The following is a 16,243-nucleotide window of genomic DNA, read 5'->3' as shown; positions in this document are numbered from 1 at the left end:
TATAATCTGTTTTAGGACTTTGGTGCTACATAAACTTTTCTTTGCTTTGCTTTGCTTTGCTTTGCTTTTCTTTGCTTTGCTTTGCTGATATTTAATGAAAATGTGAAACTCTTCCTTATTCTTAGACATCATTCATGAATACCTTACATCTTAAAGTTCTACCTTCAAACCAAAGAGTGCATTTCCTCCACATTTCCCATAAATCCAGAATCAACAACACAATTCAGTTAGAATAAAAAAAGTAGGCATTATGGCTGGAGTACATTGCTTGGGAGTTTTTCATGACTCAGAAGATTTTTTTCACGACAAACTTGGTGAAGCAAGTGCCATCATTTTGATATTCCATTTCTCTATCTTTTATTGTGTATTTGGCAAGTGTGATAAAATATTCAAATCTGACAATGCATCTTTCAGTGGCAGAAAAAAAGTCCCAGATAATATCAGAGCTGGTGTAATAATCACATTCAGCAAAAAGGAGATAAGAAACTCAGATAATTCAATCTTGTTTTGGATATGCATGAATTGAATTGAAAATGTCATTCCCTTCCTGTTCTTAGATGCTTGGTGCCGTTGTCCTCAATTTTGTCTCCGCAATGACATAGTTACAAGTGTTTTATTACAATACACTAGAGCTGAAATGCATTGGATATATGCTGTTATATTTACATCATATTTTGACCGCATGGGACCCAGGCACAAAAGAGAGACCTTGTCATCACAGTGTCTCAAAGGTGTATCTGTCCATGCGTTATTGAGTCTGACTTATGGATCTGCCTGTCTGTCTGTCTGTCTGTCTGTCAACAACTGTGTTCCAGTTCCTTTCCTGTAGCGTTATCATTCCATAGACATCTTATTACAGCTTGTCAAAGAGTGTTACAGTGATTGATAAATGGAGAACACCATTTCAACAGTAGAGGAAGATCAAATTGTGATAAAGAATCATTACCCTTGAACACATTTTACCCCCCAAGAATATTGTCATTGTAGTATGTTTGACCTTGCAGAAATATTAATCATTCATAGTAGCTTTCTACATACATGGTGTGCATATTAAAAGTGCTGGTTTGAGATGCAAACATATTTTTCTGCCAGTCTATTAAGAGAAGTATTTTTGAAAAACTCTGTGTACTATCATTGATGTAAGGATTTGAACGGTCGGATTTTGATACCATGCAGTATATTCATAGTTGCTGTATCGATAATTCTTTTGCAAAATATCCGTACTTTATGTTTGCTTTGATTCTTTGATATCGAAGCTAGCTATGGAAGTGACAGAGAGACATCTCTAATTTTGATGATTTCAGTGTCGAATATCTATGCCCACTTAGTTTGTCACCATGACTACAAAGCCTAGTTTCACACCGTAAATCTTTCTCCTTACATGCATACACATGTTCTCGCCAAATACAAAAAATAAACTGACATTTTCAATGTGTCAGGCTTTGAATATTGAACAGCTGATGTTTCAAACCAAAAACCATTGCTGTATCCCTCATCCGGTGTCGCGTATCAAAATATGATCTGAATGTTTTTCTCGTTTGCGATGACTGATTCTGCTACGGGACAAGAAAATTCTTTAATGAATGTAAAGCTCAGCACCCGATACTACTAACATTGTTATCATTTTCTCTTCCAACAAAAAAACCAGCTCGCCCTGTACGTGCTGTCTTTCCTGGAGCCGCGGGACCTACTCCGGGCGGCGCAGACCTGCCAGTACTGGAGGATACTCTGCGAGGACAACCTGCTGTGGAGGGAGAAGTGCAAGGAAGCCGGCATCGAGGAAGTCAACGGCAAACAGACCCGGAGACGGTCCAACTCAGGGGTGCCCAGGAGTCCATGGAAGAGCGCCTTCATGAGGCAGCACCAGATTGAGTATAACTGGAGATTTGGAGAAATTCGGAGCCCCAAGGTAAAGGTTAATATTCAAGCTTTTCTATTCTATGTAGTGGGTAGATATTAGGTATGTGTTCAGAGCATGAGTACATGTAGATCACAAAGCCTCCAAAAGGACTTGTCTCAATCCAAGCCATTCTCAGATAGGCCACCCGTTCCAAAATGGGGTTTTCAAAATATCTGTTCGGAAATGTCATAGTAAAATTTCTATAGAACGTGCATTTGTATTTATGACCTGCCAACTTCAGTCCTGGCTGGAAAGAAGTTGCCAGAGTAAGAAAATATTCATATTTTGTCTTCTGATGTACGATGCAAGATTGGATTTAGAAAGGAAAAAAAAGACTTGATGAAATGGCTGAACATAACAGAAAGTTGTCCTTAACGTAGACTGTGCCTATAAAAATAAAAATAATAAAATATAATAAATTTTTGGGCTGAAATTTATTGAGTAAATTAAAAGTTACCATTTGCTTATTTTCGTGAAAATGCAATTGAGTTAACACAAGGGATGAGGGCAATTTTGAATTTCAAGTGTCGGTAAATATCAGCAATTTGTTTCTCTAATGCAAATTTTTGCTCAGTTACCCCAGATATTTATTCTTGATCTTGAAAGGAAATGCCCTGAAGTTTGCTAGGGGAAAGTTTGGGCAAAAGTTTGAGTCTTTTAATTTTTAGGCATGCAGAAAGTACATTTAATCGGCTTTGTTGATCAACACAGTTGTACTCATACTTCTTGGACATATACTTTTGAAACCACTATATTTTCATGGAAGCATGGAGAGTCCAGACAGATTGGCTAGTCGGAGTGAGGCCATCTGTGCAATAGATGTGTTGTGTAATGTCAAGCAGATGTTCCCACTTTATCTGTCCATGTCTTTTTGTCATTACAGAAGTCCAGTGGACATTGCCTCCAGCCAGTCGTCATGGTGATGAGGCGGATTTGCACTGTGCAGGTTTTACAGCAATATTCCCTTGCAACTGTGCCTTTCAAATGGGTTTTACTGTCGCACGTTAAACTTTCTCTCAGCCAGTATTTATGGCCTGGGGCTAAAAGAATAACTGAACACACATGAAATTTTTTGTTACATGCATTTTAGATAATCACCAAAGAAGAGCCTGGCATCTAACTGACATGTTGAAATAGTTACCGTTGCACACAATACTCCCAACCAGATCACAGTTATGTAGGCTACCAGCTGGTTCTTTTCCAACTTTTAATAATTCTTTTCTTAACCTCCCTGCCCTGACCTATGACACAGGCTTTGCATAAACCATTTGTTCATGACATGTGTTGACCCATGTACAGGGAAGTGGGTACGGAAGAGTAAAAATCATGGGTCCAGTGCACATTTAGTTTGAGTGATGGATGTGGAGGGGGGAGGGCGCACACCCTCCTTTTACCGAATGACTCTGTAATTTGTGATGAATAAACCCGCATTTTATTTGAGATTTTAATGGGAAAAATATCCTGTTAAGTTAAGCCAGTCAGAGGCTGCTTAAAAAACCAATCACAAACTTGAAACCATGAGTCATGGCCATTTGCCAATTTTGTTGAAAATATAATATCGTTTTCACTAAAAGTGTCGACATTCCTTTGTCTTTTTTCACATCATAGGTGCTGAAGGGTCATGATGATCACGTCATCACATGTCTACAGTTCTGTGGTCAGAGGATAGTCAGTGGCTCTGATGACAACACACTGAAAGTGTGGTCAGCTACAACTGGAAAAGTAAGTCCTCTTTCTGTTTGTCACGTCAGACAAATGTTTGCAAATTAAAAAATTGACCTTTTTAGGGATATTTAGTGACGGAGTACTCACTTGTCCTCACCCGAGTGCCGTGTATGGCTGTTGAAATCATCACAGTTTGCTTGTAATGCAACCGTTGTTTCCGTGGTTCCATCTGCAGAGGAAATTTGTTTCAGACTATTTCTTTGCAAAAATTCAATCAAAAAAGCAATATGATTGGAGGTAGTGTTGGTTGATATCGCCCACTTATACAGGTCCAATGATGTGAGGAGGTATTAACAATTGTACTGATGATACACACTGCATGCTGGTCTGACAGTTTTTATCAGCAGTCTTGTAACAGTATAAGCTTAGATCTACATGTTCCAGTCTGTGTCTCGATGACAACTTCTTGTTATGAAATGCCGTGTAATAATACCGCAATACATTTGAGTTGTATTGAAATACTGTCATGTGTTTCACCCATTGCAGTGTCTACGTACGTTAGTAGGACACACAGGTGGTGTGTGGTCATCGCAGATGTCCAACAACATCATCATTAGCGGGTCGACAGATAGGACATTGAAAGTATGGAATGCTGACACAGGGCAGTGTATACACACACTGTATGGACATACATCCACTGTCAGGTGTATGTGTCTACACAGCAATAAGTAAGTTACAAATTCTCAGTCTTTACTTGGTGATTTCTGGAAGTCTTCTGGTTGTGTCAGCTTCAGCACACATCAAAGAAAAAGAAGAGCCATTAGCATGAGCAATGTAAAAGTGTATCCTGGGGGTGCTCATCCCTTAATGGACCCTCTAGATTCATGAAATTTAATTGCTATTGCCTTTTGGTTGTACTATTTTAAAAGCTTTGACTGCAGGATCCATGTATAGTATGAACTTTTCTTCTGTATCGTACCTTTTACATACATCTTTTCATTTGATCTGGAGAATAAGCACTGCATTTTCTCAGAAGTCCAGGACCGTCTGTTATAGAAGTGCACAATCTGAAGATGGACAAATCTTTCAAGTGCACAATCTGAAGATGGACAAATCTTTCAATCAGGCAGGCAGTCAGGAGAAAATTACTTATGGACAGAAAAGTTGTTGAAAAGTTGTAGAAAAGTACTCATGCCTTATGAAATGACATTCAAGTAGCCATCGAAGTGTAAAAGTTGCCTTCCAGGGACATAGAATTTTTTTCCCTTTCAAGAACCTATTGACAAGAGATAAATTTATCCGCCATTGGTGAAGTATTCCATCGATGTAGAACAGGCTGACAGTGTGAAAGTTATTTATTTTTGCCAGTGAGGTGTACATTATTAAACAGAAAACACAACGGCAACGACCTGTCTGATGAATGTGTCCTTCAGGATGTGGATTTAATTGAATAACATCAGATAAGGAAACTGTAAATATTCAGGGAAATCAAAATTTTCCAATGATTCATATTTCAACTTCAAAGCATGGCCTGCTGAGCCTGTTATCTAATGATAAATATTTTATGGCAAGTTCTCAGGCGGGTTTGCCACAATACACTGAAATTCGTGTTCATGTTTTGTATCCCTCAACATGACAAAGACTATTGTTGGAAACCATTTAATGTTGATTTGATAAGGTATGAGTGATAACTAGCTACATGTACCATTTCTGTTTGTAGTAGACCTTTATTTTGGTAAGAGGTAACATTTAAAATGAATGGACCCAGATTGCATTTTCAGTCTTAATGAATTGCCTCGGACAGAATGACATTTTAATTTATGACTGTTGAATCTTCCGAATCCAGGGACTAAAGCTTGTCATAAAAACTTTTACGATGCACCTCGTGGAATAAACGTGAGTGATTCCACATTGAAATATTGTGAATTTTAACCCTTTTTTGTCGTTCACTCTTTCATCACAGAGTTGTCAGCGGTTCAAGAGACGCCACGCTACGAGTGTGGGATATTGACACCGGCCAGTGTCTACATGTACTAATGGGGCACGTAGCGGCTGTCAGGTGCGTGCAGTACGATGGGCGACGGGTCGTCAGTGGGGCGTACGATTACATGGTGAAAGTGTGGAACCCAGAAACTGAGGAATGTCTTCACACTCTACAAGGTCACACAAATAGGGTTTACTCATTACAGGTGAGTGTCAATATCTGTTAGCTGTTCCTTTACCACCTACCCTCCCCTCCTTCCAAATCTGCTCTACCTCCTACCCTCCCCTTCCAAAATCTGCTTTACCACCTACCCTCCCCTCCTTCCAAATCTGCTCTACCACCTACCCTCCCCTTCCAAAATCTGCTTTACCACCTACCCTCCCCTCCTTCCAAATCTGCTCTACCACCTACCCTCCCCTTCCAAAATCTGCTTTACCACCTACCCTCCCCCTTCCAAATCTGCTGTACACCCACCCTCCCCTGTCCAAATCTGCTTTACCACCTACCCTCCCCGTAGAATCTGCTTTACCACCTACCTTCCCCTCCTTCCAAATCTGCTTTAACCACCTACCCTCCCCTTAGAATCTGCTTTACCACCTACCCTCCCCTTAGAATCTGCTTTACCACCTACCCTCCCCTTAGAATCTGCTTTACCACCCACCCTCCCCTGTCCAAATCTGCTTTACCACCTACCCTCCCCTTCCAGATCTGCTGTACCACCTACCTTCCCTGTCCAAATCTGCTTTAACACCTACCCTCCCCCTTCCAAATCTGCTTTACCACCTACCCTCCCTTGTCCAAATAATGCTGTTGTACGTTAATTTCACCCAAACATACCATTATGTGTGTGGGAGTGTAGGTTGAGAGGCCCGCATGTCCCAGTTTTTCTGTTTACAAATAAATATCTCACTGCAAACCCATCAGTTATTTCTGGGCAGAGTCAGTTTGGTGGCAGGGTTTTGACCTCAGTGAAATCAAAGGTGCCTTGTTTACTGAACATCAGACATGCAACTGGTACAATGGCAGTGGAGTTTTTTCTCCCAAAACAGGGATAAGTCACATGCCCATGTGTACTGTTCTCTCATTCTAAGTTGGTCGACTATTTTCACGGAAAGTGAAGCTACTGTACTGGCCAAGGTTTGCTAGATCAATCTCTGAAATCACGCAATTGAATTGTGAATGTGTAAGAAAATGCCTACAAAGATAACATGTATGAGTCTACACCACGGTTTACACATGTTGTGTGAGATACACATCTAGCACACGCTGAACTGACAACCCACACCTGTGAAACGTCTTGAAGGTGGTTGCTACAGCTTGGAGTATGAGTCATATGGAAAGAATGCACATCTTGTTGGAGTGTGACAGGTGTAAGACAGGCTGTTGACAGCACGGTACAAAGCATGTATTTTCACAAATAAGCTAACAATTGGTCATTGTGAATGGTACTGTAAGAGCCTGTTTCATTTCTGTCAACTGTTTGGAATATTTTTTCACAAATTGCGTGTTGTCAGATGTTGTAAAGTTTCCCCAGATTTACAATGGTAATCCTATCAGACTTTTAAAAAGAGGCAATTTTGATCAATCAGTGGAGTATTCATATTAAAGTAAAGTAAAAGTGTTAACTGTATAGAGGGGGAGTTTTCAATTTTCATGAAAACTAGACAGAGGAAACTTTACCAGCTCTCCAGGCTTCAAGGTTAATCTACACAAATAGTAGACCAGCAAAGTTGTGTGAAAATTTGATGGTCGGAGTATCTGTCCCTGAGGTGCATTGTACCGTATTTTTACCCCTTTCACCATGATGGTTTGGCCCAAACCTGTTGTTATCAATGCTGATTATGGACCTGTTTACAGGAAATTTGGGGGTGGACAGGTCAAAATCATCAAACATCCTTGCTAATGCAAGATACACATGGAAACACAGGATACACATGAAATTAACAAGGAACTGGAAAACTACTGGAACTGGAGACTAAACATAGCAACCAAATAAAATGATATATTTCATATTACAAGTGATCCAAGTGTCAGACAAAATCAAACAGATGTCAACCAGTAGACACTGATTTGTTTTTATCACCACAGCACATGGTAAATACATTAGCTCATTACGAGAAAATCTATTTTTGAAGCCAAACTCATGTTAATAAGATATCAGAAAAAAACAGACATCGACTCGATTTGCTGTAGGGGTTAGATAAGTACTATTTCATGACATTAGACGTAATGATGTAATAACTTGCTTTTGCAGTTTGATGGAGTACATATAGTCAGCGGTTCACTGGACACAAGTATACGTGTATGGGATGTTGAAACGGGGGAGTGCAAGCACACACTGATGGGACACCAATCCCTGACCAGCGGCATGGAACTCAAAGATAACATTCTGGTCTCAGGAAACGCCGATTCCACGGTCAAAATATGGGACATACAGACGGGACAGTGTCTGCAAACTTTACAGGGTAAGTCAATGTGAAAGGATGGTTCCGTTCAGCCAAGGTTTATCTTCTTTTACTGCTTTGTGTTGTCTTTTGTGTTCAGGGATTGATAGAGCGAGTTTCCTGAGTATTTGAATCGTGGAGCAGGTGTGTGCGTATTTTTGTCAGGGGTAAATTGCGTGAGTCAAGGACACTTGTGATGGGTTTTGACTTGCTCTGAAATTGTACTGTCATTATTTCACCTTTTAATTTCCTTCTTTCCTTCTAAATATGTACATCCATCTCATTTTGTTCCGTGTTTCAAATGCTATCAGTATTCACGATAAAGTACATCAATACCATTTGCTGGCTATTTAGCATCGTAGGTTCACGTTTCACCCTTTGGAGGAGGGTGTAACACTCTCCTCTCCCCTGACAATGAACCCGTACTCTAGAAGGAATGCAACAACTTCAAGAAGTGAAACAAGCATACAGTGTATCTTTCTTTGCATGAGACATATAACAGACTCTGCGAAGAGGAACTATTTTGTACAGAGAACACAATTTTACTCTACATTGTACCACACAACACATTGTTTTTAAAACAAATTTGTAGCTTAGGATGCCTGTAAAACAGTTCTTCAGTGTTTGTTGTGATTTCCTTTTGTTGCGACCCACAGTATGAGCAGTGGTGATCAGCGGCAAAGTAAATGAGCAAAGTATGAGTTGTAGTGATATCATATCATAGGAAGTTTTGATTTTGTTTTCCTTGACAGGACCCAACAAGCACCAGAGTGCTGTGACCTGTCTCCAGTTCAACAAAAAATTTGTGATCACGAGCTCTGACGATGGAACCGTGAAAATCTGGGACCTCAACACAGGTGAATTCATCAGGAATCTCGTCACCCTGGAGAGCGGCGGCAGTGGCGGCGTTGTGTGGCGGATACGTGCCAGTCAAACCAAACTAGTGTGTGCTGTCGGGAGCAGAAATGGGACAGAAGAAACCAAACTTCTAGTGTTAGACTTTGATGTAGATGAAAAGAGGCTATGAAACATTTCAGAGACACCAGCTCGGGAGACAAGCATTGACGTTTTTCTATAGCACCCCTGTATTTTCACATGCTTCAGATGAGAGGTGTCTCTGAGACATTCACAAGAGAGAAAATCTTGGGGATTGTTTTTCCACTCGGAGGAGCTGTGCTGTGCTGTGAGAACTTTTGCACAAGAATGCAGGCACTACCTGTTACGTGTCTTCAACATGGGTGTCACAGCTGATTGAGAGAAACGCACATGGATAGAGTTTCGTAGTTATGCGGAAAGATGCCACACACACACGCACGTGCGCATGATATAATGCGGTTTTGTTGGATAGTACTTGACATTGTATGTCAAAGTGATGATGAGTCGCTGCTCTTGGCAGTGAACTCTATTACCGCACACTCAGGGTGTAAAATTTCATAATCGTCAGAACAGAGAATAGGAAGATCAGAAAGACAGCGTTTCAAGCAATGCAATTGCATGAGGCCGCCTCTTTATACCGACAGAGGACAAGGGAGACTGGCTTGTTCAGGCCAAGGAATGTATTGCGTTCGCAGCTAGGATGGTGTAGGAGAAGTTGCAAATGCTGAGAGCTTGATAGTCATTTTCAACCATTGACATTTTTTGAAATCATTCAGCAACAGTCTGTGGACTTCTTGAGAAATGACATGCCATTTTATGTATGAGCTACTTGAACTATCAAGTATGGAACGCTTTGCCAGGCACTTGAACTGTATAGCCACTCAGAAGCGTAGCTATTTTTCTGCTCAGAAACCAAATGACATTACATCAGCTCAGCCTTGGAGTGCTCCATATTCTGATCCATTCATCTGTGGAAACAGCACACTTTGCCCATAGTCACGTTAGAAGTTCGAGACATTGCAGGTTACATGCATTGCAGTAGGATAAAATATCAAGCAGGTGACCGTCCGTTGAGACGAGAATTTTGAAATACACTCTTCCCAAGTATCACCATGCTTGATTTTAAAGCCCCCCCTCCTCCCTTTCAGGGAAACATCAGGGTTCATTGCACTGATGAAGAGTTCCCCACAAGGTCAAAATGCGGGTCATTTGTCGGATAATTAATTCAGCTAATTGATTTATAGCTACTTTTATGCATTTGAGTCTTCTAAATTTGTGATTGATTTTTCCGTTGAGTGTATGCATTTCTACTAACTTGTCTGATGAAAAACAGGAGGCTTGTTTTCGCCTGATGTGTGGAAAATCATTTTGTCTAGACAATGTACTACACTTTTTGACCTTGTTGAAAAGTACAACTATGTAATTGTGGAGTCAAAGTCAACATTGTCGATACATGCAGTATGTACGGGTATTTCATTGACAGTTTATCTAGTAATGTGCTATCACAAAATTTACCCCAAATAAGTCTGATCTCTCTAATCTGTAATTTTTATGTGTATTTTCAATTGTTTTTCCTGAGTTGGTGAAGTACAAGTCGTTGTTCTACTCCCAGTGGGCCCAGCATTGAACCAGCCTGCATGTGTGCAATGTCCGATTTCATTGTGCACAGGTGGATTTTAGTCATAGAATTCACTAGTCAGCAATGTTTTGTACACAATGCAACCTACATATGTATTTGCGAGGCCAATACTCCAGATTCCAACATAAGTATTGACAAGTTGAAGGAACTCTACCTGTTTTCTAGGGCACACGTAATGACAATATTATCACAAATTACATGTACAGCTCTTGTTCCTGATTAGGTGTAGGTCAAGGCAGGTTGGGAAATGTACAGTAGTGGGTCAAACCAAGAAAAATGGTGAATGTCAGTGTCAGAATATGATCCAAATCCCTGCTGGAGTTTTCTGTCAGTATGCTGTGAGTGCTAATGCATGGCGGTTTTGTCAAAACAACGTGTTGTGATTTGATGTACATTCAACACCAATGCTGTTTCACAGATGAATGATAGATAGATAGATAAACCCCTCTTGGGTGATAGCAAACACATCAATTTTTTAGCCACAAATTATTTTCATCTGTTTTCCATTCCTCAAGAGGTTTTTTTCGCAGAAGTAGCAACAGCCAACGAGTGAACTGCGTCTGAGCCGTATAACATCAAAGTGATAACAGTGTCTTCAAGTCAGGTGCTGGACAGCGAGGCCCATACACACCCACAAATGATGGCTAGTCTGCAGGGCCCATACGCCCACAGATGGGTCATTGAAAATTATAGTGTTAGCCTAGAGATGGCAGAGACTACGTAAGAATCAATGTATGTAACATCAAGATACGACACAATGAAAAACTTTCCATCACCTGTTCTGGCATTTATCAGACTCTTATTATTTAAAAAAAATCAGTATTTTTGAGGTAGTATTATTAAATGGCAGATCAGTGTAATTTCAACACAGACGAGATGGCGAGACTTCGTTCTCGCGTCAATTTCTAGACTCCTACATGACAGTTTACTTTCAGAATATCGCATCCCCACCCATCCCTCCATCCCCACATCCCACCCAGCATAGTCAAATAGTCTTATTGTCTACCGTGTCTAGCCTGTCCCATTTACATTCCCGAAGGGGTGGACAGGAATATATAATCTTTGAAGAGCAATAATAAAAAAAATTACTGCAGAAAATAATAAGTTGTGATAAATATCTGAAATAATTTAGTAAAAAAACTTTGCAGAAATTGTTATGACACCTGTGCTGGTTTGTACTCGCTGGTTTTGTCATTAAGATGCTCCATTATGAAGCGTCTAAAACCAGAACTCTTCCATGCCACACGCTGTGTGTCGATAACCTGTTTGCCATTACACTTTGGTACAGCCCCCATCAATAGGATGGATGCACCTACATACTAGGAAGCGGGGGTGTAAGAACCGAGTAATTTGTAGATAAAAGTCTGCAGTTACAGTGGGCGGTGGATTTTGGAAGAGATTTTCACAATGGTATTCATAAATGCTGCATTTTAAATATAAGAAGAAACGCGGTGAAAATGTTGAATTTCAGAATGCTGCTGGTTATTTCAGTCTAAGTAATTATAACAAATATCTCAGTGACAGGTTTTTGTGGCGGGACTCTTGCAGGAAATTGTCTGGTTTGTGTAGTAGCATGCAAAAAGCCTAGTGAATGCATCTTTAATTTTACAGAGAATTTTAAAGTCAGGGTGAAAGCATTGCAACCCCTTTCTCCCTTGTTTAACCCTTTCACCACCATGGTTTGTCCCAAATCCATTGTTTTCTATGGTAAAGTTGGACCTGTATACAGGGAACTGGGGGTGAAAGGGTTAAGTGTGTAATCAATTCACAGTGCAAAAATAACTGCATAAGCTTGCAGTTCGTGTAATTGCAAATTCGTCTCAAGTCTGCTTGTCAGTGAAAACTCCAGATTTCTGTATGAATTAATACCATAGTCTATTTACTCACAGATTTTCATGGAAATTGTTCAGACAATATTTTGCTGTAATTCAAACAAATACAATTCTTGGGGGAGTTTATAACTTCCACGTATGTGATGTTTCTATGCACAAACAGAAAATCGCAAGCACAGTAGAAGACATTTAGTGTATGATTTTTCAGCCATGAAGTAAAACTTACATTTGATAAATTGGTTTAGATGAAAAGTTTTCAGAGATAATTTTTGAATACAATCAGGATTTGCAGGTGACTTTATATGTTTCAGCATATTTCTAAAAGTCAGCCTTTTTTGAGCTCCTCATACATCGTGCATATTCTCATAAGGGGGGGCTTGAGGGGTTGTGGTCGGACGTAGTGCATAACCAGGGAAGGAGTGCGAAATACTTGTAGTATAAATTTATGCTTGGTCTCCATATTTCACAATTTAAGTCAACTCATGCCAAGAAAAAGATAGATTTAACGTTTGTTGAGGTAGTATGTGCCTCTGGGACAGATATTTAAATTCACAAATTTGTCAAAATTCTTTTCTGATCTACCACTTGTGGGGACTCATTTGAAAGCTCTTTTAGTGAGAAAGATTTGCACTGTCTTACTTAATCGAATATTAAAAATTTATTTCCCATAGAATTAATACAGGGATGGTGATCATTTTGAATTTCAAATATCGGCAAAGATTAGGTAATTTGTTTCTCTAGTGCCAAAGTTTGCACAGTGACCCGTGAGTTTTATTCGTGATTTTGAAAGAGAATGGTTGAAAGTTTCATTGACGAAAGTTTGAGCAAACGTTTAAGTCTTTCACTTTCGAGGTGCATGCTACCTTAATAAGTCAAACTTTGTAGCACAACCCATGTTGATGGACCCCGTATTCCTCTATCAAACCAGACTATGATGTGCAGCTGAGGGTCCCACACAAAATGCAACTCTAGGATAGAAGATTTTTTGGAATAATTTTATTTCGAAAGTGAGTAACCCTTTTTTATCAGTGTCAAGTTCATATGCACTCAGTACCCTGTCAAACTTTCTTTTGTACGATCGTAGATGCAGTTAGACTTTATAACATGTCCAGAAGCAGAACACAACAGGCATTTTCCGTCCACATGTTTTGGTTTGATCTCTACTGCCAGCTACAGTTTATGCCAGTAATTTCTTGTTTTGTACGCATCTTTTGGTAAACACTACATTGACGGTTCTGTTCTGAATGAAATTTCTTTATTGTGATGACTTTGTTTTTTTAATTACCGTAATGTCCAAGATAATGTGACGGAGTATTTCTGTGGTACTCTGTCAAATTCACTTGCTGTGATCTGTATTTGGTATTTTTTTCATTTCGGGGGGAGCTCGGAGAAGAGGTCAGTACACTGGTTGTTCGGTGTCCAAGTTCTTAGAAAATCTGTGTGCAAATGTAATGCAAAGAGGCAGATTTTGATTAGATTTAAAATACCCAAGCAGCAGTGTTGAAAGAACAACCATTGTAACGGGAGGAAAATTTACTGAACAATTGTGTAAAATATACTTTAAAGGTTTTTTGAACTGCTAGTCTATACTGTACAAAGGTGATCAACCTGAATAAATTAGAAAGGGAGACGGGATGATACTATTTAGTATTTTTTTTCTTTTTTGTTCGTATTTTGTCCTTTCGTTCATGCACACTGTAAGTCTTGATGATCCTCTGACCCTAAAAGTTTTTTTTACTGTGATATTATGAAAACATTGAAATACACCTTTGGGTCGTTGGAATCCTTATGCCAAACCCAGAACAGAAAGGATTAGTAAAAGAATCTTTATTTGATGATATCAAATGATAAAAGCAGTACTCTCATGAAGTGGTCTGACTCTTGTAGCTGATAATCGTAGCTCAGTGAGTGGACCGAGTTGTGACTGTATCTGATTTGAAACACCGGTACATTGGTTTATCAATTGGTGCTACTCGTGGGGCAGTTTGGAAATAGTAAAAACTTCCTGTTTGTGATACACCGGTACTTTTGTTCCAGGTCCCAGCTATATTGAGGGTCCACATGATAGTGTTACCAGATCTTTTGTTGGCATTTGGTTTCAACTTTAGCTCGCAACAGCGGTCAGGTAGAAAGTCGTCGTGTCTGATTGTCTGTTACACCACTTGGTGGCGCTGTATTGAACAGTACAGTGCTTTTTAAGTTGGCAGTGCCATGGCATATCTCACTCCATGAACAACGCTGCTGTGTGTTTACATTAAGTAGGACAGACAAACAAAAAACATGGTAATTTAAATAGTGTTGAAATCTTAGACGTAGGTTAATTGATTATCCAAGGAAACTCCCGGTAGATCTCAAGATATTTTTCTAAAAAATGGGGGGAAATTAGAGAAGCTTGGAACTCCACAGAGGGGAAGATGCCCATTTTTCAAATATTTCTCATGTCACACTGGAGTAGTATTCACAAAGCTGTGTTTCTAATACTGTCTGATGCTGTATGTGCTGCAAGAAAGCGAGTGAATTTCTTACGTAAGCATATTGTAGACATCGAGAACCGACTGGCAACATGTCCTTTGTACTTAATCACCAATGGTGCGATTTTAATTTTGTCACATTTCTGCTACCTTACAGGTTTGAAATGTGCAAAGAGACAATAAACTGTAACTTGCTTTTCTACTTAACTGAGAGTTGACAGTGTTTTATGTACATTTTTCTGTCAGACTTTTTTTTTCTGTGGTGTAAACAGTTGCTGGTGCAACGAAAGTAAAGAGATATGGTGTATATTTAGTGGAAACCTGGTATGTAAAGAGATTTGTAGGGGTTTAATGTGGTTTCCAGGGGGATGGGTTGTCATAGCTACCCTGAGATGTGACATGTTATTGTGCTAAAACTCAAACAACTTTGGCTCATTTTTATCCTTATTATATTATTATTATAATTATTATTGTTTATTGTCACACACTCCATGAGAAAAAAAAAGAAACTACACTGAGTTGAATGGTAAAAAAGTGCAATAAAGTTTTTACCACCAACGAAATAATGATTGCCTCTATGAGTTTTTCTTTATATAATAATTGGACAGAATCTTATATTCTTTGATCGTCACAAAGGAAAATTCCAAGTTATGAAATGCCTCATCTGTTTTATTAGCTACTATAGACTATAGTCTATAAAGGCTATTGGGATGGGTATCCGTCCGGCGTCAGTCTGTATGTATGTATGTATGTATGTATGTATGTATGTATGTATGTATGTATGTATGTCCGTTTGTGAGGCGTCCGTCCACTCAAATATCTTGAGAACCACAGTACTTACTGATTTGATATTTGTTGTGTAGATGAAAAATATGATTTTGAGAAACTTTTTTTTTTAATTTTTTGATATTGTTGAAAATAGGCAAATTAATGCCAAAAAAGGTGTTTTTGGTAAAAATCTTCTTCTTCATAACCGCTGGTCAGACAGCTTTGTTATTTGGTATACAGGTCCCTAGGGATAACCCAACTTAGATTTGTTCAAATTGTGATGAAATATGCAAATGTGTATTTTTAAGGAATTTTTTTGTCATTTTTGGTCAAAGTTTGACTTACATTGTATGTAATTCTTGTACTGTATAAACCCTATCAATTCACCCAGAAAAAAATAATTAATATGATTTTAAAGAATTGAATTAATTAGGAAATCATCAAAGCCAAAATAATTTTAGTGTGGAATTATCAGAAAGTTCAACTTTTTTTGACAGTTCATAGTGAATTGAGGATTAAAACATGTAAAGGCAACTTTCCTGAATCCCAACTTTGATATATTCTGAACCACCATTTATGTTATCTAAAAGAAATTGTTCATAATAGTTTGTCATGATAGGGTGGTCAAATAAATAGAGATAGAGAAAGTTCTAATTACCATTTA

At 39.0% G+C, this 16,243-nt stretch overlaps 1 protein-coding gene across 5 annotated transcripts in view; it reads left to right on the top strand.

Moving 5' to 3' along the window:
- Positions 1 to 15,377, top strand: part of LOC139131004 (F-box/WD repeat-containing protein 7-like) — a 72,196-nt gene extending 56,819 nt beyond the window's left edge. The window contains exons 7-13 of one of the 5 annotated variants that reach the window (XR_011552031.1): positions 1,649 to 1,915; positions 3,509 to 3,622; positions 4,112 to 4,293; positions 5,529 to 5,754; positions 7,804 to 8,014; positions 8,746 to 12,165; positions 12,255 to 15,377. Coding sequence is in view for 4 of the 5 variants with exons in the window: in XM_070696898.1 (XP_070552999.1) it covers positions 1,649 to 1,915; positions 2,784 to 2,846; positions 3,509 to 3,622; positions 4,112 to 4,293; positions 5,529 to 5,754; positions 7,804 to 8,014; positions 8,746 to 9,020 (1,338 nt within the window). In the remaining variant the exon portion in view is untranslated. Of the gene's footprint in view, positions 1 to 1,648; positions 1,916 to 2,783; positions 2,847 to 3,508; positions 3,623 to 4,111; positions 4,294 to 5,528; positions 5,755 to 7,803; positions 8,015 to 8,745 lie in introns of all 5 variants that reach the window. The other 4 variants (XM_070696899.1, XM_070696898.1, XM_070696901.1 and 1 more) reach the window with 4 other exon arrangements.
- Positions 15,378 to 16,243: the final 866 nt, after the last annotated feature.

The sequence above is a fragment of the Ptychodera flava genome, chromosome 4, assembly GCF_041260155.1.
Source record: "Ptychodera flava strain L36383 chromosome 4, AS_Pfla_20210202, whole genome shotgun sequence".
In the NCBI taxonomy this organism is placed as follows: Eukaryota; Metazoa; Hemichordata; class Enteropneusta; family Ptychoderidae; genus Ptychodera; species Ptychodera flava.
The sequence above is the reverse complement of the archived record's forward strand: the minus strand, read 5'-3'. Positions and strand labels throughout refer to the sequence as shown.